Below are 25,188 nucleotides of genomic sequence, written 5' to 3' on the forward strand. Positions count from 1 at the left end.
AGTGTGGACAGCGAGCGTGCGAGCGTGCCATCATGCGCGATGAGACCCATGTTCTATTGGGACACGGTGTGAGAGATAATAACCCTTTAATATAAATTGATTAATCTCCTCTCATTATTAAAATGGAATTGTGAATCATAAAGACCCTTATGCAAACCATCAGGTCAAACTGCTTTATTTCACGTGTAGAAAGAAAGAAAAGTCAGACGTAGACCTCCCCTCGGTTAAATCAAGTTGCAGTTTGTGGCTGAGAGAGGTTTGTGTCTGCAGTGTGCTGCAGAGCAGGAGGTGTACAGTGGGTTTGTAAAGCTCTGTCTTTGAAACCAGCTTCCTGCTGTGGCTGTAAAGACTCTCTCAGGGCCGTTAAATGAACCTGAACCTTCAAGATTCATCCGGACGGCCAAACAACGAGCTGAGAGTCACTTTAGAGCTCCATAAAAGAGAGAGCCGCTTGTTTTTCTCTGCAGGTCACCACCAGCTCGCTCTCCGGGGTCGTCACATCGTTTTCACGCTGTGGAGCATTTTGATGACAAAATGTGTCTGATATAGGATTGTTTGAGTTGGTCACAGCACAGTCTGTGTACGTGGTGAAGTTCCCCTCTGTGAGGATCAAACAGCTGCTTGAGTTTCCTCTCACTCAGCCCTCCACTGTGCACAGTCTAATCAGCGCTGTAAGCTGATGTACAGCCCATAAGCAGCGACAGGTAATACAGACTGAGAGCAGGATGTGTGCCTTCCTCTCCTCCTCTCTCAAACTTTTTAATCCTCTTAGCATTCAGCCGGCTGCTGCAGGCCGAGCAGATGTCAATAAGCAGAGAGAGAATGCAAAGCAGGCCCTGGAAACACCCGCTGCCAGAGGACCCCGGCCCCGACAAATGATTCAATTAAAGAGTCAACAGATTCATCCGGAAGCTTTAGAACGGGGGGAAGTTTCTGATCAATATGTGAGATAATTAATCCTTCCTGTTCTCCTGACACGCTCTGAACAAAAGGATGAAAGTATGTTGAAAATTAAGACATCAGAGACTCCCTAACAGCTGAATATGGATTCTCATTTTCAGCATCAGTTATTCTCAGCGGGGAATATTGCATTCTCACTGCATCTATTTCTGTTGTTAGACTTTAATTCAGCCCTGTTCCTTTTGGTCTAGACCACGCAGCACAGTGACGCAGAAATAAGACTAAATGAAGCTGCTTCTCAAGAGACTTCAGGATTTATAGTGAGGAGCAGGAAAACTCAGAGACAATGGGCAGCTTACTTCCACGTGTGGATTTTGAACCTTAAATCAAACTGCCTGGTCAATGATCAAATGTGCCGTATGCACTCTGAGTCCTCGGTATGTCTTGGGTTGTTTCGGTGAAAATGTCTCCTCATTTGCAGGATTGCCAGTTTTTTCTGGTCCAAGCTGAGACTGAAGCAGAATGAAAAGCTGATTTCTTTGAGTTTTTTAAAGTCTGAATGTTGTAGCAACAAGCAACATGGACGCTACGAAGAAGAAGAAGTGTGAACGCATGCTGCCAGCACCGGCTTGATTGTTTATTGGAAGCTGTGGAGCTGCATTAGCACACTGGTCTTTGACCGGGCTTTACATTTAGTTTATTTGTAATTTTGTATATTTTTTTGTATCTGTGACAACAAGAGAAAAACTTTCAGTAAAGTTAGTTTAGGATATGGGCTCATTTGATTGACAGGTGGATGGTTGTAGCTGCTTTTCATGAGGCTTAAGACCCACCTCCACCTCCTGGTCTGACAGTAACTCCATCATCAGTTTCAAAATGTCTCAGGTGACATCACTGAGACTACGTCCATGTTTCATACAGATTATGGTGAACAGTGTGAACGACGTGCTGTGAAAAGTATTTAGTTTGAATGTTTAGGTGCTCAGCCTGATTCTAACTGCACACAGAGATGATTCTGTTTGTTTCTGATCATGCATTTAAGATATAATACTCTTGACACGCTTTCTTCCTCTAACTTTTCCTGAATTTAAAAGTGACCAAGTACCCGACAGAGCTGCAGCTGTGTTTTTAAATGAAATAAAACAGTCCCAGTTTAGGAGAATATCTGGTTTTCTTCTGAGGAGGTTTGGTATATGTTAGATTCACAATGTGACACAGGATGAGTTTAACAGAGTCTGCACCGCAGAGTACTGGAAAAAAAACCCTCATCCAGATCTTTAAAGAGAGTTTCAACTCTCAAGTCAGTTTCAAGTCCAACTGGACCAAATCTTTGTCCTCATGACACCCCCCCCCCCCCTCCCTGTGAGGGCTAGGATCCAGCCCTCTGGTTTGTTCATTGTTGATTTAAAGTTGAGTGATTACTCCATTCATTAAAACCCTTCACACAGTGTTCACACAAAGACAGTGTGATTAATAGTTTGTATTTTTAGTATTTCTATGGAGCCATAATGACAGAGTGAGTTCAAAGAGCTGACGCTGCAGAGGAAAGACGAGGTCTGGGAAGGAAAGCAGAGGCAGTGAGGATTGTTTCTCTCTCTGCTCGGGTGTGCCCTTGCCTTTCCCAGGGTCATATATTTCCATCTGTCAGTTGGAGCGGGGCGAATGCTATGCATGCTACTCATGCATCCATGATGAGTAGCTTGAAGGAGCTTTCAGGGAGGGAGAGGATTAAGAGAGAGGAAGCAGCACAAACACTTTCTCTGTCTCTCTTTTGTTATGCGTCTCTTCTTATAGGTTTACTGAAGATGGAGCATGATTCACCCCACCTGTCTGTCCCTCCTGTGAGATGACACCTTATTAAAAGTACACTGACACACATGAGACGACTTGTATCTGCATAACTACTGTGGTATAGCCTTCCTGGAGTGGAACATTGCTGCCGGGAGCTACGACTCTCTGTACCAGTTTTATTCTCCTCTCCAGGACTGTAAAGGCCCGACATGAAATAAACTCATAACTCAGTTTGAAGCTGCAGACACTCCCCGAGCACCGGCCGCTGGTCACGCTGCAAATTCCCCGGCCTCACAAAAAAGCCACAGAGCAGGCCCCAGCGCAGTGATTTGAATAGAGTTTGAATAGGACCTTCACCGTGTGCGGTTAGGTCATTATGAGCCAGAGCAGCACTGAAGATCAAACAGAAAGCTCACCTACCAGTACACACATAGAGGAAACCTGACAACTCTCAGACTACTTTATGGCCTCAGGAGAAAGAAGGCATTGAGATTTACCTTTAGGACTCCTCACATCAAAGTGTCACTGAGGAGAGAAGAGCGAGACATTCAAACCCCATTTAACCCTCTGAAAACAGACTTTGTCTACTGCTGCCTCAAACACAGGAGCAGCTGCTCTACATGCTTTGTTTGAGTCATTGTGTAACTTTGCGGTTAAAATGATTCATATGGATCTGTGGCGAACGTTTTATTGGGCCTATATTTTATAAAAAGGCCTATAATCAGTGTCCTATTATAAACACGAGTCAGAGACAGACAAGACGGGTGAAAGGAGTTGAGGAGCGATCAAATGAAAACAGAAAATAAACCAAACACTTTGAAACGTAAACATCCATCACTCAGCTGATGCGTTAAGGCTTCATGGTTAAAAAGATTTGTATATTTCATGTTTTCTTTCTCACACGCCTATACAAAGACACTTCATTTTACAAGGAGAGTACTGGAGCACAGGAGTCACTTGAGGTAGAGTGTCGAGCTGTTATCTGTACTGTTTGACTCAGAGGAAGACGCAGTGCTTAAAAACGTTAGTGCTTTGCTCCCGTACTGTCTTTGGATCCTGCCTGAGAGAGGGAGTCCACTGAATGATAATTTGAACCTCTAAGGTCCTTCTCTGAGAGCACCGACCTCCATTTGTGGAGCGGCTGAAATCTGTGGAATCAGACCTGTGTTTGACTCATTCTGCCTAAAACACAGGAGCTGCTGCTCTGCCTTAAACAACGATTTTGATGTTTCATGTTTTCTGTTGGCAGCTTTTCTTTCCGACAGACCAATCCAAAGACACTTGTATCTTTGTGTTTTTTATGTATTTATTTTTAGGTTGAAATATGTATCTTCCCCCCTCTTTTGTTTGATAACATATTCCCCTTTTCAAAGAGCACCCAACAAGTTTTTACACTTTTTCATCTGATGGCAAAGCTCTCACCTCTGATGGAGAATGTTTCCCAACCCCTGCATGGTGCAGTAAGAGCTCCTTCAGCGACAGAAACCACAGGTCCTTCCTTCCTGCTGCAGTCAGACTCTTTAAACCAAGCCTGCTCCCAGTAGATCACAAAAAAAAAGCTGGACACAATTAACTCCCACCATTCGTGCAATATTATTATATTACAATATCTATCATATTAACCCAAACCTAACCCTCTGATACTTATGTGCAATAATAAAAGGAACTTATTTGGTGCAATAACAAAGGCCAACTTTATGTACACTCTGTGCGTGATAGTGTTTTTTTTTTCTAGAACTGTAAATGTTCAGACTACTTTTGTTTTTTAACTTCTTTATTTGTACACCTCTGATGCTGCTCCTCAACTTTTAGAAAGTTTAAAGGCAGGGTTGGTCATTTTCTAAGATTTCTAAGTAAGAGGTAGAGAGCGAGCAGGGAGACAGGGAGGCGTCTGATTGGTTCATCAGATTGGTACCTCGTGCAGACATTGGTCAAAGTTTTTACAGACTTACAACTGATACAGATGATGGATTTTCTTTGTTCCTTTTTCAGAGAACATGAGTTATTAATTTCAAAGACGATTTAAAGCAGAATCTTAAAAAGTGGATCTGGAGGAAATTACCATACTGTACCATATACTGTACAGACGTTACAGCCTGTTTACCTGCTGCAGACGTTACAGGCTGTTTACCTGTAGACGTTACAGGCTGTTTACCTGCAGACGTTACAGTCTGTTTACCCGCTGCAGACGTTACAGTCTGTTTACCTGCTGCAGATGTTACAGTCTGTTTAACCGCTGCAGATGTTACAGTCTGTTTACCTGCTGCAGATGTTACAGTCTGTTTAACCGCTGCAGATGTTACAGTCTGTTTACCCGCTGCAGATGTTACAGTCTGTTTACCTGCTGCAGATGTTACAGTCTGTTTACCTGCTGCAGATGTTACAGTCTGTTTACCTGCAGACGTTACAGTCTGTTTACCCGCTGCAGACGTTACAGGCTGTTTACCTGCTGCAGATGTTACAGTCTGTTTACCCGCTGCAGACGTTACAGGCTGTTTACCTGCTGCAGACGTTACAGTCTGTTTACCCGCTGCAGATGTTACAGTCTGTTTACCTGCTGCAGATGTTACAGTCTGTTTACCTGCTGCAGATGTTACAGTCTGTTTACCCGCTGCAGACGTTACAGGCTGTTTACCTGCTGCAGACGTTACAGTCTGTTTACCCGCTGCAGATGTTACAGTCTGTTTACCTGCTGCAGATGTTACAGTCTGTTTACCTGCAGACGTTACAGTCTGTTTACCTGCAGACGTTACAGTCTGTTTACCTGCTGCAGACGTTACAGTCTGTTTACCTGCTGCAGACGTTACAGTCTGTTTACCTGCTGCAGACGTTACAGTTTGTTTACCTGCAGACGTTACAGTCTGTTTACCTGCTGCAGACGTTACAGTCTGTTTACCTGCTGCAGACGTTACAATCTGCTAACCTGCTGCAGATGTTACAGTCTGTTTACCTGCTGCAGATGTTACAGTCTGTTTACCTGCTGCAGATGTTACAGTCTGTTTACCTGCAGACGTTACAGTCTGTTTACCCGCTGCAGACGTTACAGGCTGTTTACCCGCTGCAGACGTTACAGGCTGTTTACCCGCTGCAGACGTTACAGTCTGTTTACCCGCTGCAGACGTTACAGGCTGTTTACCTGCTGCAGATGTTACAGTCTGTTTACCCGCTGCAGACGTTACAGCCTGTTTACCTGCTGCATATGCTACAGTCTGTTATGCAGATCTTACAGCCTGTTTACCTGCTGCTTACATTACAAATGTTACAGTCTGTTTACCTGCTGCAGGATGAACTCATCTGCTGGAGACTTTCATTATTGTTTTTGTACATGTCGTCATTTAGCGAGTGAACATTTGTAACACTGCACAATAAAAGCAGCCTGATCTAATCAAACAGAATAATTGTATCGGAGATCATTAACACCTGCGAGCTCCATTAACAGCAGAGTAAATGTGAGAGGTTGTGTATAGAGGACTAAAAGTGCCAAAATGAAATATATAAATATATAATTAATTAAATCATTAAAAGTGTCATCAATTATTTAATATTGGAAATAAATCAACAAATATATAAATAAATATATAATCATTTAATTAATTAAATGCATGTGTTATTAATTACATAATTAAATAATTATTTAAATGTGTCATTAATTATTTAAAATTGGTAATATATAAATAAATAAATAAATAATTTATGAAATACATAAATAATTAAATAAATGTTTAAATAATTATTTAAAAATGTTAATTCATTCTATGTAAAAACACATCTATTTATTCCACTATTTATTTAATTATTTCATGTTTCCTGCTCCAGCAGTGCATCATGAAATAACTTTATCTGTCATCCTGTCCCATCAAACTCAGTGGGCGGGATTAACGCTGGAGTCACAAACCATTGCTTTGGTCTGCAGGGTTGCCAGACTAGGCGGTTTCCCGCCAAACAAACAAACAAACAAACATGGCAGCAATCACAGAGGATCTGCATGAGCTCTCCCGTGAGTTAATAACAGATATTTTAGACCTGGCAGAGAATGTTGACGCTGGGATTTCGGACCCTGAACATGTGGCTAGCAAAGCAGAGGGATTTATTGAAGTTCTTGGAGTTATTTCCGGTCTTTCTGACCAAGATATTGACAGAAGAGTGTTCGCAAACTTAGAAGAAGTTCTCCAGCGCTTCTCCCGTACGGGGCCGCAACACACACACACGGACCAGGGCGCCTGGCTTTTGACATACCCACTGCCGTTCTAGGGCATCATGTCCGGTGTGGGCTACCAGCGAGTGAAATTGCTGAGAGGTTTGGAGTTTCGAAGAGGACAATCAGAAGGCACATGAAACATAGTGGCCTAAGGTATTCACAGTTAAATTCACGGATTTTATTAAGATTATTAGTAGTGTACTGGCGATGTCATTCATTTTAAAAGGTGTTAAGTGAAATGTAACATTTTGTTTTTTGGTCTGCGCAGAAAGACAGATCTCTACACACCTGTTGATGATGATGCTGATGAGGAGTTGGACCGTATTGTAAGCGAAGTCCACAGAAGCCATCCAAACACCGGCTACAAGCTAATGCGTGGACATTTGAATGCTAGAGGTGTGCGTGTTCCAAGTGAGTACGATCCGAGCCCAATATGAATAAATATAAATAACCATGAACTAGGCGCAAGGTCAATGAGAATATATATTGTTAAGGTAAGGCTCATGTATGTATTCTTTAGCAACGTAGCAGCTGATATATCTGAAACTCATTTCCAGGGTAAATCCAGATTTGTATCCTGTTCTTATGAAGTTTTATATATCATGTTGATGATAGATTAGGTGAACTCTGGTAATTTTTGAGACTGTGGTGGTTTTGTACTGGATTTACAAATTTAAATCCATGGTGTTGCCATTTATTACAACACCCTAACCCTAACACTATCAAAATACTCATAAATATTTTAAACTGGTATTTTTTTTCCAGTATTTCTCAGTTAGATTTGAAGTGTTTTTTTAAAATAAATAGCCAATAAGTGTATGATTATTTTCTGCTCTAAAGTCTCAAGACTGCGAGAGTCTTTGCACAGAGTGGATGCTGAGGGAGTGTACATGAGACCTCTACGGCTGCATGTAATAAGACGACGGCAGTATTCTGTTCCTGGCCCAAACTCTTTATGGCACATAGATGGTCACCACAAGCTCATAAGGTATCAGTGATATTAGTTGATAAACAATGCAACTTTCTATAGATGTCCAAAGAAATTATCACATTAAAGCTTTTTTGTGTTCAAAACTGTCTGACAGGTGGAGATTTGTTGTCCATGGTGGGGTGGACGGATTCAGTCGACTGGTGGTCTACCTGAATGTGGCTGGCAATAATAGGGTTAGCACTGTCCTACAGAGCTTTATCAATGCCGTTCAGCAGTACGGGCTGCCGTCAAGAGTACGGTCTGATAAAGGAAGAGAGAATTCAGACGTAGCAGAATTCATGATCAGGAGCAGAGGTACCAACAGGAACTCTCACATCACAGGCAGAAGTGTACACAATCAGCGGTAGGTACAATATCTGTTTGGCGACTACTATTACACAGTGGTGGACAAAGTACTCAACTCCAGTACTTGAGTCAAAGTATTGATACTCGTGGTCAAATCTTACTCAACTACAAGTAAAAGTTGCTCGGTCAAGATTTTACTCAAGTTAAAGTACTAAAGTACTTTTAAAAATACTTAAGTATTCAAAAGTACAAAGTGCATTTTCTAATATCAGTGCATTGCTGTATTGTTTTCTCAGTGCTTATACAGAACCTTGTAACTCTCTGAAACCACCTAATGATGTATTGACTTACAAGTCTATAGAAACACCTGTAAAAACGTCAGCATAAAAATGCAATCAAAAACAATAAGGACAGCTATTGTCATTTAAATGTTTTATTTAAATATCCCCACCCAAAAAAAACAGGAGGGCCTTTTTTTTTCTCCCCACACATTCACTGTGGGGGAGTTGCAAGTTTACTGTTCAGTCCATTACCGCGAACAAACTACAACTCTGCTTTCAAGAACTCATCATCCAGTTGAACCACTTGGCTACATGGCAACATAACCCTTGCCTTAATAAAATCTGTAAACCGCCCTGCATTTTTCCATGTCTGTGGAAAGTGATGGAAATCCCTAAAAGATGGTGCACATTTAGTCTCTTTCCTCAGCTTCTCCTGCCATCTCCATTGCCGAGTTTTGTTTGAATGAAGGCGGGAGAGCTTGCTACACTGAGCGTTGATGACGTATTTCCAAATCCATCCCATGTGTGAGCGGTGACTGTGATTGGTTCCCTTCTATGAGGAGCACAGCGTGTGGCCAATTGCATTTTAGAAAAGAAAAACACCAACAGCTGACTACAAAGCTATGCTGAGCCTAAAAGGAACCAGTAACGACAAGCTTCCTAGAAATGTAGTGGAGTCGAAAGCACAATATTTGTCTTGTAGTGGAGTGAAAATCATAAGTTTCCAAAAAAACAAATACTCAAGTAAAGTACAGTACTCAAGTAAATGTACTCCGTTACTGTCCACCACTGCTTGTACAAACCATAGCAGCTCAATGTATTTTAAAGCTTGAGATTATACATTAATTAACAATTTGTCAATTGCATTTTAATTGCAGAATAGAGAGGATGTGGAGAGATGTTTATGAGCATGCCCTAGATGCATGCACTGATCTCTTCTATCAGATCTTCACTTCATTGGAAGATCAGGGAACACTCAATCCAGACAACGAAGTCCATCTTTATGCCCTGCACCGGATCTTCCTTCCCCAAATTCAGAGAACCCTCAGCTCCTTCAGAGATGCTTGGAACTTTCATGGACTTAGAACTGAAAGGAATCAATCACCTAATGAACTCTGGAGAAGATACAGAGAGCAAGGCCCCATGGAGGATCCTGCAGAGGTTAAAAAAAAGATTGTAGTTTTACACTATTATTGAAACCTTTTGAAAAATATATAAATATTTTGTAGGTTAGGAGATAGAGGTGTTTGTCACTGATGTTTCATTAAAGTATCACCTTTAGCAGATTTATTTTTCCTCAAATTTCTTACAAGAAACATTTCAGACAGATGATAATTGGACCCACTATATTTTAATAAAAGAGTTTCTGTTATCACTTCGTTCTTGTTTTTCAATGAAACATGAGAATCTCTTGTCTCCTGAGCTCTGACAGAACAACATCTGAGCAGCAAAGTCTCTTATGGTGCTTAAAACTTAATTTGTCACCAACATAAGGACCAATGATCAATCCCATGAATCTTGTGTGATGACATGTCATAGTAGTTTAAACAATATGTCAATCAAGGTTATCTTCTGTTCAGGTTTATGAAGACTATGGGATCGACTGGAATGGGCCTCACAATCAGCATGGAGACACTGTCAGTTCCTGAGATTCAGATGGCCCGTGAGCTCTCAGATGAAGAGGTTGCCATTTTGCCAGTTTCAGGAGTTTCTTTAAATGATGCAATTGGATCATATTTGGAGACAGTGCAAGTTTTGTCAAGAATCATTGGAGACTGATATCTTAACCAGGCCTTTTATTTTATTTAGCATGTGCAAATGTCACTCATGAATTAGTTAACTTGATTTGTCAATAAAAATCTGAAATAATATGCTGTTTTAATGCAAATAAAACCAATTTGTCTAGCATAAAGAGATATTTCAACCTCATGTAGCCAATGACAACAGGCAAGGACAGCAAGGTGATGCACATTGAAGTATCAAGCAATTGACAGAAGAGCAACAACAAAGCAGTATCATTTTCAGGGAAAGAAAATACTGCACTGTATTTTAAATGTTAGAAAAACACTGAACTCACTTCACTCAAATTGACCTTTTCTACTGAATAAAAGCATAGCAACATCATTGCCTGAAAATACTTAAACAAGACCAAATCCAGTGTGTGCACTGTCTATGGCAGCAACAAGTGCTTCCTCAAAGTCTTTGTAGGTGTTGTAATGAGCTGGCAGCTTCAGTGTTTCAAAGCATGTGGAGGATGATGGAAAGGTTCCCCCGGAAAACTCCACTTTGAGTTCTGGAGGGAGCATTTCCCAGCCGACCCAGAATTTCAGCAACTGGGCCAGTGTATCTGATGAAGCTAAAAAGTCAGAAAGTGGATTAAGAACACAGTTAGTGCACTGTAACTGTTCAAATCCCTATGCATTTCATATATTCTACAGTGTTAAGTGAGATGTTTATGGGACATAATAAATCACAAAATAAGATAGCTATACCTGTTTCAATGAACATCCGTAGAAAACCAGTGATGCGGCACTTGCACTCAATGTCAAGTTCTTCATCATCATCACTGTCCTCCACAGGCCATGTGATTTTGTCTAGGAACATCTGAAAAAAAAAGTTTAAAAATTATTTTGGTGTCTAGGATAATTTATAATTCAGCACTGATGAAAAGGAATATAGATTACAGTCTTGGTAATTGAGAAAATATCCAGTTCAGTAAATTAGACAATAAGATTTGCACACACATTTATTAATATTTAAAGTATTGTTAATAAGTTGGATGTACTAAATCACCTGGGGTACAAACTGCATTCCTGCCATTTTCGGAAAAAGAAGTGGGACAACATCTGGCCTAGATGTCAGCAGGGGCCATAGCATCACATCTTTCAATCCCTTTCTCAACTGTTTAATTTGGCGCATGGTCCTCCCGATGACCTACAAGAAAGGCCAAACCCATATTACTGACCAAATATTAAAATTCTACAAAAGTTGGCACAGTAGAAAGTGTTTGTAAAACTCTAATGCAGTGCTTAAGATGTATTTTTCCCCAATTATATCCTTTCATATTGCAACACCAAACCACTCCCTGCCCAGATTACAAGTTAAAGAGTGTTTAGGTTCTGTAATAATCCTGCCTGCAGTTCCAATTAGTTTGTGATTGAAATACAGATGTGCAAAAGAAATGCAGACGTGATAGAATTGCTTAGCTTGAAACATAATTGATGGATAAATGGGGGATGAGTTCAATTTCAGAAGGAGAATTCACAAAATCAGCAGGAGAAACTCACCGCGTGTACTAGAAGTTTGTTATGTAGCCACCTCTGATTCGTTTTAGTGACTGCTGGGAGATCCCAAGACAGGGAAAGATCTGACACTGTGTCCTTCTGTTCCTGAGTAAGTTCTTCAAGTTCAAGCTAGAATTTAGATCATACAAGGTATTACACCTGTCCAGGTGTTTGTTTGTGTGTTACATACCATTGTTATAATACTCCTGATGTGCAGATCAGGACAGTCCTCGACAACAATTGTTGCCATTTCAGGGTCCCCATTGAACAGTACATGACAGCAGGACTTAATCCGGTGACATGGGGGCCATCATGCAAAAAGGAGTGGGCTATCATCCTTCCTGCAACCCGGACGAGGTTGTTCTCAATAAGCACCTCTGATGCAGCTGGAATGAGATGGTCAGGCTCACCTTCAAAAAGCAGAGTTTGGCCCACTCCTCCTGTAAGTACCAACAGAGCAGGGGTTAAAATCAAACAATTAACTTTTAAAATGTATGACATTAACCTGAATAGTAGCACATTTACCAAGATTCATTCTGAATCCAAACTGGAGTTTGGATATTATTGTTGTCAGAAAGTACCACATCACTCCCTGTCCAACAGCAGCATCACCTGAAAAAAAAAAAAAGAATACTGTATACTGTTAATAACACACTGGAAACAAGCTGTAACAAGGCTATAGGTGCTTGACGAGTTTTAGGAAGGAAGGACAAACACATTAACTGTTATGCAGACAGCATGAACAGCCAATGCAGATTATCATATAATGATTAATATCAGCCAAATTACCTGATGGGACCAGTAAACCACTAATACCATTCCATATAAGACATACAATTGATATTAATGTAACATATATATTTATATTATGAACTCTATTCTACTAACCATCAAGGGTACAATGAAGTGGACATGCCCATTCCTGTTGCTGTTTATAGAATGAGAGAAGTGCCCGTTCCCTGTCCTCCTCACTCTCCCTTACGTCCATTTTCAGTTTAAGAGGCTTCCCAGTTGCATGTTCACTTAGTAGATTATCTTTGAAAACTTGGGCAGCCAGAGTTGGTTCTTTAATAATCTTCCAGTCTAGACAAGAACAAAAAAAAAAAAAAAAATTTTATTACTTTGCATGTTAAATGCAGATAACCTCTCCCAATCAACAGAAAAGAAGGAACACCTGAAAAATGTAACAGAATCCAACAGCCTTTTAATAGATACTAGGAAAGTCCATTTCTACTTCACTTTCATCAGAATGATGCTTATTTGCTGTTTTAAGTCAACCAAGCTTCACTTAGATGTGGAGTCTGTGTAAATGTGTTCTGTTGAACTGTATGAGGAAGTGTTTCTAAGGTTCTACAAAACAGCAGTGATAATGGCATGTCTTATAGTCGTTATTTATTATGGTTAAAAGGTGTTATTCTTCTATTGACTGAGTTCTAATTATGCACAATATTATAGCATTCCTACTGTGATGACACAAACCATTGTCAAGTTCTTTAAGATCAATCTTCTCACTTTCAATCACTACTGGTTCTACTTCACTCTCTACAGATGTTTCAGGCCTCACTGGAACGCTGTCCCTGTCAGTGGGTGGCTCTCTATCATTTTCCTCCCCACGGTCTCCCTCTCCTTCTCTATGTGTTTCCTGCATGGGGGTCCTTGAAGTTCAGAAAATTTTATAGTCATTTCCTCTCATCTATGTGCACAAAAACTAAAAATAATATTAAATATAAAAATTAATATGTAATTCTTATATATCTTTAACAAGTGCATACCCAATCACAGTTAGCTCGGTGCAGTTTCATTTCAGAGAAGGGAACCTCCTTCTGACAAGTGACACGAGATGGCTGGACCAGAGGCATGTCCCGAGCTTTCCTAAGAACAACAAATCTGTTAAGTATTGATTAAAACTCCACAGTGCAATTTATTTTAACTATGTATCAAATGGTGACAGTGTAAATTTCCATACTGAATCAGTGGGTAGGTCCTGTTGAAGTGGGCGTATGTAAATTGTAGCCTGTCCAATTGTTGTAGATGGATCTTTTAGATAGGCAAGGGTGTATCCTGTGCTGGGACATTGAAGAAGTCCAAGATTTCGACTGCGAGTAGATCCTGCAATTTTTAGAAACTCAAAGCCTTCCCCTTCTTGCAGCTTTGGAAACACCTCCATCAGTTTATTTGTTACAACCATGGGATCGTTGTCATTTCCTGTAAATATACATAATGCACATTAACTCAAATACCAAAAGAAAAGAAGAGAATCACGTAATTAAAGTTTGAGTCTAATATGTAAAATAGGTGAACACAAATGGCAATAAAATGAAATTAAAAATACAACTCCTACTAATGTCAGGACTCAGTGTTTTGCCAAATTTCTTGTTTCAGACCCACCTGAAAAGATCACCCTTTGTTCTCCAAGTCCTGAAGCAAGAAGGTCTGCTTTAAGCTGAATGCTTGGAACTTTATCAGCCTTGTTGTCAGCCAAACAACAGAAAGTGTGTGTGTAGCTTCTTCGGATGACTTGGCTCCGTGCTGGCCGTCTCCTGGCGCCGCCGCCGCTGTTGTTGTTGTTGTTGTTGTTGTAGTTGTTGTTGTTGTTGTAGTATGGAGCAAAGAGCCTTGCTACTTCGGCTGCAACAGAGAAAATGTTACAGCTCCCATGATCGCCACTCAGCTAAAACATCCTTAAGTCCCTGCTTAGAGTAATTTCAACGAATGTCACTGATAAATGTAATAAAGACAGCAAACAACAACTAAAAAGAAATAACTAATAATACTCCAACTTAAGGGCTGCTGACATGCTAACACCATTCTGCCGACTAGCTAGCTTCGTTTAGAAGCACATCTGGCTATCCTTACCTACCTTGAACAGGTGTACGTGGTGTAGCGACAGGTATCTGCTGTACCTGTGCTGCCGGTGGAGTTCTCCTCAGAGCTTCTTCAATCAAATTAGCTGCTTCTCTTAGCAGCTCCGGAGAGGTTTTGGACATTCTGCACCTAACACTTTGCACCAATGGCGAGGTGTACGGGTAAGGTGATTGATCCGTCTTCACTTGTATCATCAGCAACTATTTTTTCGGCGACAAATGAAGAGCGTACCGAAACGAATATACGGATGAACACTGCCACCTAATGTATCGGAGTGCATTCACTGCTTCAATCCATTATCTGGGATCGATCTGTCATGACTTGCTTTGCTGAGTAACCAATCAGATGTTAGAAACTTTGACGAGCAGCAGTGACAGTTAAAATTATTTCATGATGCACTGCTGGTGTAGGGACCATGAAATGATTAAGTAAATAGTGAAATAATTAAATAAATAGTGAAATAATTAAATGTGGTTTTACATAAAATGAATTAACATTTTAAATAATTAATTAAACATTTAATTAATTAATGATGTGTTTCATAATTTATTTTTTTATATATTACCAATTTTAAATAATTAATGACACATTTAAATAATTATTTAATTATTTAATAACACATGCATTTAATTAATTAAATAATTATATATTTATTTATATATTTGTTGATTTATTTCCAATATTAAATAATTGATGACACATTTAATGATTTAATTAATTATATATTTATATATTTCATTTTGGCACTTTTAGTCCTCCATAATTGTGCAATCAGACGTCATTATTGGAAAACATTTTCTTCTTTAGATGAGAAGCCTGATTGTCAGAGAACATACTGAATGTATTCGATCCATTTCATCGCTGACCTCTTTCAAACTTACTCCCTGGAAATATTTGTTTGTAGAAGTTTTGTGGATTCAGAATCATCTCCCAAAGTGAATGTCTTTGTTTTTGTTGAACATGAACATGATTTATTTCAGTATAAACCAGAGAAGTTTGACAATACAGCAGGCGTTGGGGGGCGGGCCGCCCCCCTAATATAATGGTAGGGGAAACACTGCACAGTGTCCTAACCAAGCGACAACCTCCTGTGTTGAAAAATGAAGCCGATACTTGAAGTGTAAAGTCCTGCAGTTCCTTGAGTGTCCACTAGAGGCTGGCTGCAGAAGAACAGGAAGTCACAGCAGAAATGAACATGTTTACAGCCTGGTTCAAAAAATATTTAAGGTCTACAGAATGTTGGATGTTAGGGGATGTGATGTGATATCTAATGGACGCATGGAGTTAAGTCACGATGTTACGAGTACACACTTTGTCTCCATGCTTAATATGATCAGCTGTACATTTTAACACAAGTATCTGTACCTACAGCACTCCTTATTTCCAAAGAGGCTTCTTACTTGAACTTAAATGCATTCACGAGTTGATTGTTTTTTATTTTGCTTTGCTGTGTGTCATGCAAGTGTTACCGGCACCAGACCTAGGGGAAATCTGGACCGGCAGCAAAGGTTACACAGGCTAGGAAGCACTGCGTAGCCTAAAATAAATCTCTGTGGAATGATAAGAGGACAAACTTTTGGTGTCTTGCTCATGCCAGCTCGTTTATTGTCTGACACATTAACTTTTCCATTAACCAACACATTTCATCAAATAATAAAGTAAACTCTTTGACAATACAAATTAAAATAAAATACTTTTTAACATACTATACATTCACATACTTCAAAATAGTTTTAAATTAAATACATGTAGACAGATATACAATTCACAATACAAACATATCAAAATAAAATAACATTACACACATTTACTTAGACTTCTGCTCCTAGTCTCACAGTTAACTAAGCTTTTACACATACAGCTTCATAAACATGAAATTACAAACAACACACTTTCCCGCGTCTCTGTACACAACCAGAAAATGGCGCCGCTGCGTCACAGTAGCGTTCAACAATCATGAACGCTATGAATCATGTCATGTGAAACAGAACGTAAAATCATATCATTATCACCATTACTTTTACTAACAAACTATTGAAGCTAATACTTTTAACAATGTACAAAACATATATTCCTCTTGTTCGGAACGTTTACTTTACATTTACTTGAGTTACTTACACTGACGAAACTACTCCCATCTCACCCGGCTCGCGAGGCTTAACTTAGCTACATGCTACATGTCATGACAAACAGCTACAAACTGATCTTACAAACATAAAACTGTAGCTCATGTTACAACATGACAGCGAAATTAAACTGCATGTTCATTAGATACATAACCAGCTTAAAGTTAAGATATAAAGATTCATATTACCTGTGGAATGATAAGAGGACAACTTTTAGTGTCTTGCTCATGCCAGCTCGTTTATTGTCTGAACTGCGCATGTGCAGGACTAAATGATAAAGTCTCTCTAGGGAATCCACAGTGGCATAATAGCGCCATCTCCTGGGTAAACTGAATATTACCATGTGAAATCTGTCATTACAATTAGAATAGCTCATAAAATATTACAAAAAATTAGGGGGGTGTCTGTTTAAATAAAAACTTTGTATGTAGCGTTTTCAACCTACTACACTAGCTCTTGTGCTGCTCTAGATGTGGAGCGATAATGCCGCTGCCCTGTTGCAACATTACATAGAAGAAACAACTCAGCAGCTGCCAAATTCTAAAACCAAAACGCAAATAGTCTTGTGACGGACTAAGATCAGTAGATTGGGCTGCAATTGGCTCGTGAGAGCAGGGGGCATGGGGAGGATGCAGCTGAAAGCGGAGATTGGTTAACATATTGTAAGCCTATCGTGCCGAGCGATCACAACTGCATTCAGTGAGGTCACAATGTCCCTCATGCAGAGCTGGCCCATGTTTTGCCGCCCTCTCCACAGTTCACCTTTCCTTCATCTGTTTTGGACTAATAATGATAATAATTACTGAGATACAATGGGATTCTTTGGTGTCTTGTTCAGGTCGTCCGAAGAAAACTGGGAGCAAGTTGTGAGAAGACAATCAGACGGTTAGGGAAACTGGAGCGTGGAGAAGAGGCGTCTGGTGAATGTGATTTCTATGTGATGAAAGGGAAGCAGCCAACATGGCCGACGTACAACAAGCAGCAGATTCAGGGCAGAGATGCTGTTTCATACATTGTTCATTATCTTCTCTCTGTTGTTCTTTGATTTGAAGTCAGAATGATTTCAGTTCCTCCAAATATGAGCTGACCTTCAGTTCATTTTGCACACAAACAGAAACGTCCTTCACAGGGACTCTTTTTACTTTGAGACTGTGAGGACATTTCAGAGCAGCGACTGAAGAACTCTTACTCGAGTGTAGAATCTGTTTTTAAATGCGAATCTGTCCTTCTGTGTGATTTTGTGTGCTTTTCTTCTGCAGCCTCGTCTGCAGAGTTTAACAAAGATGTTTCCTCCAAAGTTTCTCTCCCCTGCTGCTCTTGATTTTCATCGGTGGGAGCAGCTTGGAGGGTTGTGTGATGCCTGTGTTAGTCTTTGTTTTGCAGCTGGGACAGGTGGAGGCGACCGGGGAGCCGACCTGTCGCAGGATCCATTAACAGGCTGACATTAAGCAGAGGAGGGTCGACCATGAAGGACATCATGGCTTCTTCTGCTGTCAGCTCTGCTTTTCTACTGAGTGTCTGACAGCACACACACACACACACACACACACACACACACACACACACACACAGCTTCCATCCATCCCGCTGATGGGTCCTGAATTGGTTCTTAGTTGGACACATATTAGGACAGATGGATGACCTTGGACCTATCACAACAATAACTCTGTTTCCTGTGAGTGTGTGTGTGTGTGTGTGTGTGTGTGTGTGTGTGTGTGTGTGTGTGTGTGTGTGTGTGTGTTTGTGTGTGTCTAGGTTTTCTGGTAATAACAGAAGTTCGCTCTTCATCTGTACAGATTTAGTGAAGAATCAGTGACGTACACTCAGTCAGTCTCTGCAGGTAAACGTTTGTGTTCTTATTTTTGGAGAGCTGCAGCCGTGAAAGACATTTGAACCTTTTTACGTTTGTCAGCAGAGCAAACTCAACACAATGATGCTTTTTGGAGTTTCATTGACTTGAAAATATCAGTGATGTCACGAAATAAAGAATCTATCTAACCCAAACCTATCCCTCATGTTAACTTTGTTCTGCACATGCCAAGGCAGAACGTCTTTGTTGTCATCACGGCGTGCAGAGCCTTCACATGCTGATGGAGCAGCGCTACTTCTTCTACAAAACTGGAGGCGATTTCTACAATGAACGGACAAATAAACAGCTTCACTATTGTAGCTGATGTTTTCAAAGTTTTTTTTACAGACAAAGCTCAGACACAGGGTTGCAACACTCTTTGTTAAAAATAAAATGTAAGACTTTTTAAAGATCCAAACAAAGATAAACGCGACGCGTCGGAGCTCTTCAGGTGTCATGTGGGACGTCAACGGCTTTGATTCCCTTTGTCCCAAGTTGAAAAGCTTTTTTTGCAGATCTTGCACGCTGCCTCACAATCATTGTTCACACCTGTAAACAACTCTCTGTAGTTTTCATCCTTAAGTCATCTATGATGTAAAATCCACTTCACCATGTTCCTCTAACTCTAACATGTGTCTCTAGTCTGTCTACAAACTCCCCAATGATGAGAAAAGTCCATCCTCTCCGTCTTCTGCCTGCTCCACGTTTCAGAAAATGTGTGCTCAAACAGGCCGTTTGGAGATTTTCCCTTCATGACATCACAAAGGGCAGTAACCCCTCCCCCAGGTGGGTGACACTCCCACAGCTAGGTGTTTGTTCTACTCTCTGAGTCTGCCTTCTCACCGTAAACAATAGGACATGGAGCGAGAAAGACTGAGACACCCAAGCCCTTCCAGAGAGGGGGCGTGGTCATACACAGCTCATTTACATATTTAGGTACAGACACAGAAACACCTGTTCAATAAATAATCATAAATGAATGCAACTCAAACAGTTGATAACAGTTGTTATCATACTGTTTGTATGTTTTTGAAATAAACCTCAAGAACTAATTTTGGTTATAAAACAAAAGACAGACGTTTAGGAAAAATAAAAAAGGAATTCCAAATCTCACATACCAGTGCATACAGCTACACAAAGTAAGAAGGAATTTATCCACAGATTCACCAACATTCCTGCAAAAACCAAAGGTTCAACACTTTTTTAAACTGAAACCATCTCCATTATTTTAATGTAACCGGGTGGTAAAAGTCATTTTAATCTATTGTATCCACTTACATTAGTTATACTTCCAAAATGTTAGTAGGTTAGATGAAAATGTTCTGTGTTGTTTTCGTATGCATGTGACATTAAGTCACAGAAATTAGTTTTAGATTGTAAGTGGGCCGCCACAGGCAGATTTAGGTTTTGATCGCTAGGTGGCAGCATTGAGTAGCAACAAGGTTACTTCGCCAAGTGCATCATGGTCTTTCTTCCTGTTTACATTGCAGGTGATTAATCTGGGGGTTTACCGGAGTTGACGGCACTGTTATCCTTGTGAAAAGTATTAAACAGTAGTAAGTAAAACATATATATCTATCTAAATATCACTGTAGAAAACGTTATATGTCCACTTGGTAACAAGATGGTTTGTTTTAGGCACTACTAGGTCGGACGCAGTTGGATTGCGGGCGCCAGCCGCCGAGTACTGTGTTTTATTCAACCCAGTCTCATCAAATGTGTAATACCTACGTTGGACCACAGCGCAAAACGTAGTAGTTTCACAATAAGGGCTCTAAAATTGTGACATGTCTACGTTTCCTTTTGCCTATTCTTTTGTATAGGCATACCTCAGGTCACGTGACTGCCCAGTTTTCCCCTGGCGAAAAAAAAGACATGGCGGACATCCCTTCTATTTTCGGTGGAAAATGCAATATTTTAAGATAGTTTGAGGCTTAAGTGTCGTTTTGATAACCTTTCTGGCGACAAATGTACATTGTATCTTCATAATCTTCGTTCGGTTTATGTTTATGATCTTTAGTTTGTTCGTTTCTACGAAGATTCTTTCAGGTCTCGCTAGAAAAACGTTGGACTGTTTTCTACTGTTGCTATGGTGATAGCTATGGACGCTATCAACAACGAACCGGAAGGAAGTGGACGTTCGGTTCGTGGCTCTTAAAACGGGTTACATCAGACCCTAGACATCAAACTAAGCTCCTATGCAATAAATAATGATTTCTGTTACATTTTTATGGATGTCTTTCATTACAACCAAATTTAATAAAACGATTGGAACAGATCGATGCATATTAGCAACATTATAAACTATAACATGTAACAATCCTTGATACATAGAGACAATACTGTACATACTGTTCATGTGTGATTTATATGATTTTATTTAACAAAATAATCCTGACGGATTAGATTAATACCAGAAAATGCAATCAATAAAGTAAACGGCCGGCGATAAGAACTACAAACGGGCGCATGACACTGACATCACATAATGACGTATTGATAATCGTCACTTGTGAGCGACCTCTTTATTAGATCTTTCAGGGGGTATTTACTGATGTTTTTTAAGGTTGGTTGCAAAAACACATCTTAAATCTGTGTTAACCAAAGATCCCATTCCAGGAATCTAAGCAAAAATCCATTCAAAAAGCTCATTTTGCTATGGTCTGCCAGTGTGCTGCTGACATGCGCAATCGTGCAGTCACGCCCACTGTCGGTTTAAAGGCCGAGGGCGCGCACCTGGTAACTTTTAGTTCACCATCGATTCAACGCCGTGAAGTACAATGGATCCGCTCGAAGATGACGATGCCATATTTCTTACTGATGTGCTCTTGGATGAGTGCGAGGTAGGCTATATGTTTTAATTGTCTGCTTACAAATGCAAAAACTAGAGTGGTCTTTCCTGAAGTGACGCTTCGGACGCTTAAATTCACATTTATTTGTAGAAGATAAGATAAGATAATCCTTTATTTATCCCACAACGGGGAAATTTACATTGTACAGAATGTAACAATGTAATGTAATGTAGAATGTAACATCAATGTTTGTAACATTAGGTGGTGATTAAGTAACACTAGCATGTGCTGTGGTGTTTATTTAAGGAGGATCAAAGTAAGCAAACTCCTGGAGCGTCTAAAACGGGCTCAGAAAAGTTTGTTTGGGTTGAGGTGGACCAGGAAGGGAATCCTCTCCCAAAAAGGAGTAGAACTGGGGAGAAACGGAAGCGAAGTTCAGCCACAGGTTAGTTTTGTTTCCCAATCAATTCAGGACTTTTATTTATTCTTGAAATTAGTTCTAAAATACCAGGTGTCCCTTGAAAAGTAGATCTCTGATGGGACTAACCTGGGTAAATGAATGTAAAATAAAAATGTACACTCACTCTTGCAGTTACCTCTGGAAGCATGGACCCTTCATGTTCGCCGTCTACTAGTGGATGTGTTCCATCTACTAGTGGACAATAGAGTGGGACCATTCAAGACATAGGTACTTTTTATTCTTGTTTCTTTACTTGTCATGTACTGATTAAGTTTTACCCTTGCTTTATAACTATAACCCCCCCCCCCCCCCCCCCCCTCCTTTATTTTAAAGGCTCCCTCATCCAAGAAGTACAAGACCTCTTGGGACCCACTCCACAACCCGCCCCATCACATTGGAAGGATAGGCAAGCTTCCGGCTTGGAAAAGTGGACTGTGTTAAGGCCTTTTATGGTTAATCAGATGCTGTTATCCGAGAAGCCTAAAGAGGGAATATGCCACCACTGTAGATCCAAGGTTGCAGTTGTGACGTGTCATGATTGTTTACCAAGACCACTTCACTGTACAGCCTGTGATCTCGCCATACACGACTCCATGGTGCTTCATAACAGATCATCAATGGTAGAGGGATTCTTCAGGCCACTGCCACCATCAACTCACATCAAGGAACACTGTAAACCCGAACAGTATTACTAACTCAAAGTCATTAAGGGTACAGAACTTAAAAGCAGCTAATTAGTTAACAAAAGAATAAACTATTGAGTTCTCTGAACGAGTGATGTGTTTTAATTTAATATGGATCAATGTGTTTGAGTTAATATCCATGTCTAAATCATATATTTTGAGTTAACAGAGGGACGTAGCATATGACGTCATCGACCTTGCTACGTTCACTCACGCTTTTGAAAAACTCACAACGGCCATAAAGCGCCACAAGTTTGAAAGTTAGGGTAACATCAACATGACTGTGTGCCAGTGACTGAAGACTCTACCATTCAACTGACTGGCATTATTTAAAGTCTCGGGCTGTTCCTTGTTCTAAGTCATCTGCTGTGGTGAGTAAAAAAGTATCTCAAACTTCTCGTGTCTGTTTACAGGTGTATAACGTTGACAGAAGGTATAACGTTAGCATGCTAATATCTTGAGCTAACTGTTGTTGAAACTGCAGCAACGTTATTTAGCTGTACTTTGGTCCTACTGTGGAGGCAGGTAAGCTGCTGCGCTGAAAGTAATGTGTTTGAGATAAAATATAATGTTCTTCGTCACAATCATTTGTCAGACTGCATGACAAAGAAGAACGGAACGCAACGTATATTATTTTTAAATATTTAATAAACCATTAAATAGAGAGTTGTGTGACTAACTAAAATATGTTTGTTTAATGAGTGATCCTGGTTTGTATTTATATCGTATGTGACTGATCTTTCCCATCAGGTTGAAGTGGAGGAAGAGCACTGAACTTCAAGCTTTAAAGACATCAGGTAAGAAGTAAGCCATTTCTAAACTTTTTATATTATTACCTGTGAACCCACAGCCTTTTGTCTGCTCCAGCAGTAGAGTGATAATCTTTAATGGTCTACTGCATTATAATATTAGGGACATATTCCACTGTGGTGACAAAAGTTTCATATTGGTGAGGGCTGTTTGTTGAAACTGTAGTTTGCGGTGTGATGAACTGTACTGCCTTACAAACATACATGTCTTTGTTCAACAGAACATTATAAAATAGATTCAAGTATATAGTGCAAGCAGTTTTTCACAGGGCCATTATTTTAACTAATCTTAGCTTGTTTTCATATAATTTGTGCCCATTAAGGGAGAGCTGCTGAAAGCATTTCATCATCCCCCAGTCACCTGACTCACTGCATATCAACCTTTGTATTGGTGAGTATGATTTGTTGTTAAATTAAAATAAACATAAGCATTTGATTATGATGAACTGCAATAATCTAAATTATGTCATATTGCTAATTGAATCTGTTTACCTTGGATCAAACGGAATATTAAGTAAAACTACAAATAATCAGTGTTACAGTTAAAAACTGTTCATCGATATACTTTTATGTTCCTGTAGGTCTGCAGTTGTTTGCTGAGTTCCATTGCATCACAAATATGAACCTTCACAACACATTCTACAGCCAGCTGGACCAACACACGCTGCAACAGCATACAGGCAGAAGGCCTCAGCGACATGAGAGACAGGCGCTGCAGGAGGATTTATAAGCTGTAGGTAAATTACATGCAACCTGCAGCTAAGGTTAATAATGATCATTTATTCTTATAGTCATAATGAGAATTTAAAAAGGAATTTATTTTTTGGCCTAGGAACAGCATGATGTACACAAGAAGCACTCTGGTTCTTCATACCCTCCCATTGTACCTGCAAGGGGATCTTCAAGACCTGCAAGGTATGTACTCAGTGCAATTACGAAAATGTAAATATCAATGACTAGTGTAAACTGTTTTTGTAAAGTAGGTTGGATGATGCACATTTTCGTAATGTTGGTTTTTATCTGAAGGTAATCATTTTATAAGGTTCCTTATCTACCTCAGCACATGATACGTGTGATTCGTTATGTTAAATCATTGGATCTTTATTTGCTTTTGATTCCACAAAAGTTATTTTCTCATATTTTGTTTAAATTTATTGGTTATTTCTAATAATGTCCTTAATTTGCACCTTATAGCACAGTTTAAGGTTCTTTAAATCCTGTGTAAAATAAACACTGTCAATGTTTCCATTAAAATACAGTGCACATGACTGGATCTACAAAACCAGTCCAGTTGTTTCAAGTTTTATAGATTGTTTTAAACGTGAATAAAAAAGGTGAACTGAACAAAGTGAGTTGTATTACGATTTTTTAACAATTGTTACTGAAATGAGGGTTTTCTTGTACATTTTGAGCTGATGAGAAGTTATTTTGTTCATCTTTCTCCTTTGGTGTATAAGTTTTGTACAATTTATTTTTTTGATTAGATTTCCCCCCAGGCTTTGGGTTGAGCACAAATACATTTATTGAGTAAAACAGTTGGTTGGATTTAATTTGAATGAGTATCATCAAATCAATTAAAGCGAGTATGCATAACTTAAAAATATATTTTTTTAAAGTAATACATTTGAGTTGGGAAAAATTAAAAATTAAAAAAGCAAATAAGAAAACAATTGAGTGAACTGAAATTATATTTTTTAATTTCAGTTCTACTCAAAATTGTTATTTCTACTACTCAAAAACTTTGAGGTAATCAGTTTCGACAAACATTTTGAGTACTTTCAACTTGTTCGGGTTTACAGTGAACATGAGGGAGGAAAATTCTCCTAGCATGAAAAAGGTACTTTCTATGTTCAAGATCATATAGGCCTACTAAA

General features: G+C 39.6%; 3 protein-coding genes and 1 long non-coding RNA gene across 6 annotated transcripts; 2 read left to right on the plus strand and 2 right to left on the minus strand.

Moving 5' to 3' along the window:
- Positions 1-6,933: 6,933 nt before the first annotated feature.
- LOC132982526 (uncharacterized) lies at positions 6,934-10,317 on the plus strand. 2 transcript variants are annotated; one of them, XM_061049078.1, is made up of 5 exons: positions 6,934-7,300; positions 7,730-7,877; positions 7,975-8,223; positions 9,325-9,607; positions 10,027-10,317. In XM_061049078.1, exons 1-5 carry the CDS (start codon positions 7,261-7,263, stop codon positions 10,093-10,095), a joined length of 789 nt encoding a protein of 262 aa, XP_060905061.1. In that variant the 5' UTR covers positions 6,934-7,260; the 3' UTR covers positions 10,096-10,317. The 2 variants fall into 2 exon arrangements, with proteins under 2 accessions (XP_060905061.1, XP_060905062.1); XM_061049079.1 differs by having other exon boundaries at positions 7,758-7,877.
- Positions 10,228-12,060, minus strand: LOC132982528 (uncharacterized). Of its 2 annotated transcripts, XM_061049081.1 has the most exons (5): positions 11,921-12,051; positions 11,734-11,859; positions 11,240-11,380; positions 10,939-11,050; positions 10,228-10,802 (listed from the first exon to the last, which is right to left on the minus strand). In XM_061049081.1, exons 1-5 carry the CDS (start codon positions 11,978-11,980, stop codon positions 10,585-10,587), a joined length of 657 nt encoding a protein of 218 aa, XP_060905064.1. In that variant the 5' UTR covers positions 11,981-12,051; the 3' UTR covers positions 10,228-10,584. The 2 variants fall into 2 exon arrangements, with proteins under 2 accessions (XP_060905064.1, XP_060905065.1); XM_061049082.1 differs by lacking the exon at positions 11,734-11,859 and having other exon boundaries at positions 11,921-12,060.
- Positions 12,061-12,355: 295 nt separating this feature from the next.
- On the minus strand, positions 12,356-15,358 carry LOC132982527 (uncharacterized). The gene is made up of 5 exons (XM_061049080.1): positions 14,591-15,358; positions 14,119-14,358; positions 13,697-13,935; positions 13,243-13,602; positions 12,356-12,813 (listed from the first exon to the last, which is right to left on the minus strand). The coding sequence occupies exons 1-4, from the start codon at positions 14,787-14,789 to the stop codon at positions 13,534-13,536; spliced, it is 747 nt and encodes a 248-aa protein (XP_060905063.1). The 5' UTR covers positions 14,790-15,358; the 3' UTR covers positions 12,356-12,813; positions 13,243-13,533.
- A 7,834-nt stretch (positions 15,359-23,192) lies between these two features.
- Positions 23,193-24,229, plus strand: LOC132981553 (uncharacterized). Its single transcript, XR_009674605.1, has 4 exons — positions 23,193-23,302; positions 23,638-23,705; positions 23,896-24,047; positions 24,147-24,229. It is a non-coding gene; the product is annotated as an uncharacterized LOC132981553 (long non-coding RNA).
- Positions 24,230-25,188: the final 959 nt, after the last annotated feature.

This window comes from Labrus mixtus, chromosome 10 (genome assembly GCF_963584025.1).
Source record: "Labrus mixtus chromosome 10, fLabMix1.1, whole genome shotgun sequence".
NCBI classification, from domain to species: Eukaryota; Metazoa; Chordata; class Actinopteri; order Labriformes; family Labridae; genus Labrus; species Labrus mixtus.

Coding starts and splice junctions, on each gene's coding strand:
- LOC132982526 (XM_061049078.1), top strand. CDS start 7,261: ATGCGTGGACATTTGAATGCTAGAGGTGTGCGTGTTCCAA. Junction 7,878..7,974: donor GGTCACCACAAGCTCATAAG/GTATCAGTGATA, acceptor ACTGTCTGACAG/GTGGAGATTTGTTGTCCATG. Junction 9,608..10,026: donor CCATGGAGGATCCTGCAGAG/GTTAAAAAAAAG, acceptor TCTTCTGTTCAG/GTTTATGAAGACTATGGGAT.
- LOC132982528 (XM_061049081.1), bottom strand. CDS start 11,980: ATGGCAACAATTGTTGTCGAGGACTGTCCTGATCTGCACATCAGGAGT. Junction 11,860..11,920: donor TCAGGAGTATTATAACAATG/GTATGTAACACA, acceptor TCTAAATTCTAG/CTTGAACTTGAAGAACTTAC. Junction 11,381..11,733: donor ACAAACTTCTAGTACACGCG/GTGAGTTTCTCC, acceptor CCTTTCTTGTAG/GTCATCGGGAGGACCATGCG.
- LOC132982527 (XM_061049080.1), bottom strand. CDS start 14,789: ATGATACAAGTGAAGACGGATCAATCACCTTACCCGTACACCTCGCCA. Junction 14,359..14,590: donor ACCACGTACACCTGTTCAAG/GTAGGTAAGGAT, acceptor TCTCTGTTGCAG/CCGAAGTAGCAAGGCTCTTT. Junction 13,603..13,696: donor AGGACCTACCCACTGATTCA/GTATGGAAATTT, acceptor TGTTGTTCTTAG/GAAAGCTCGGGACATGCCTC.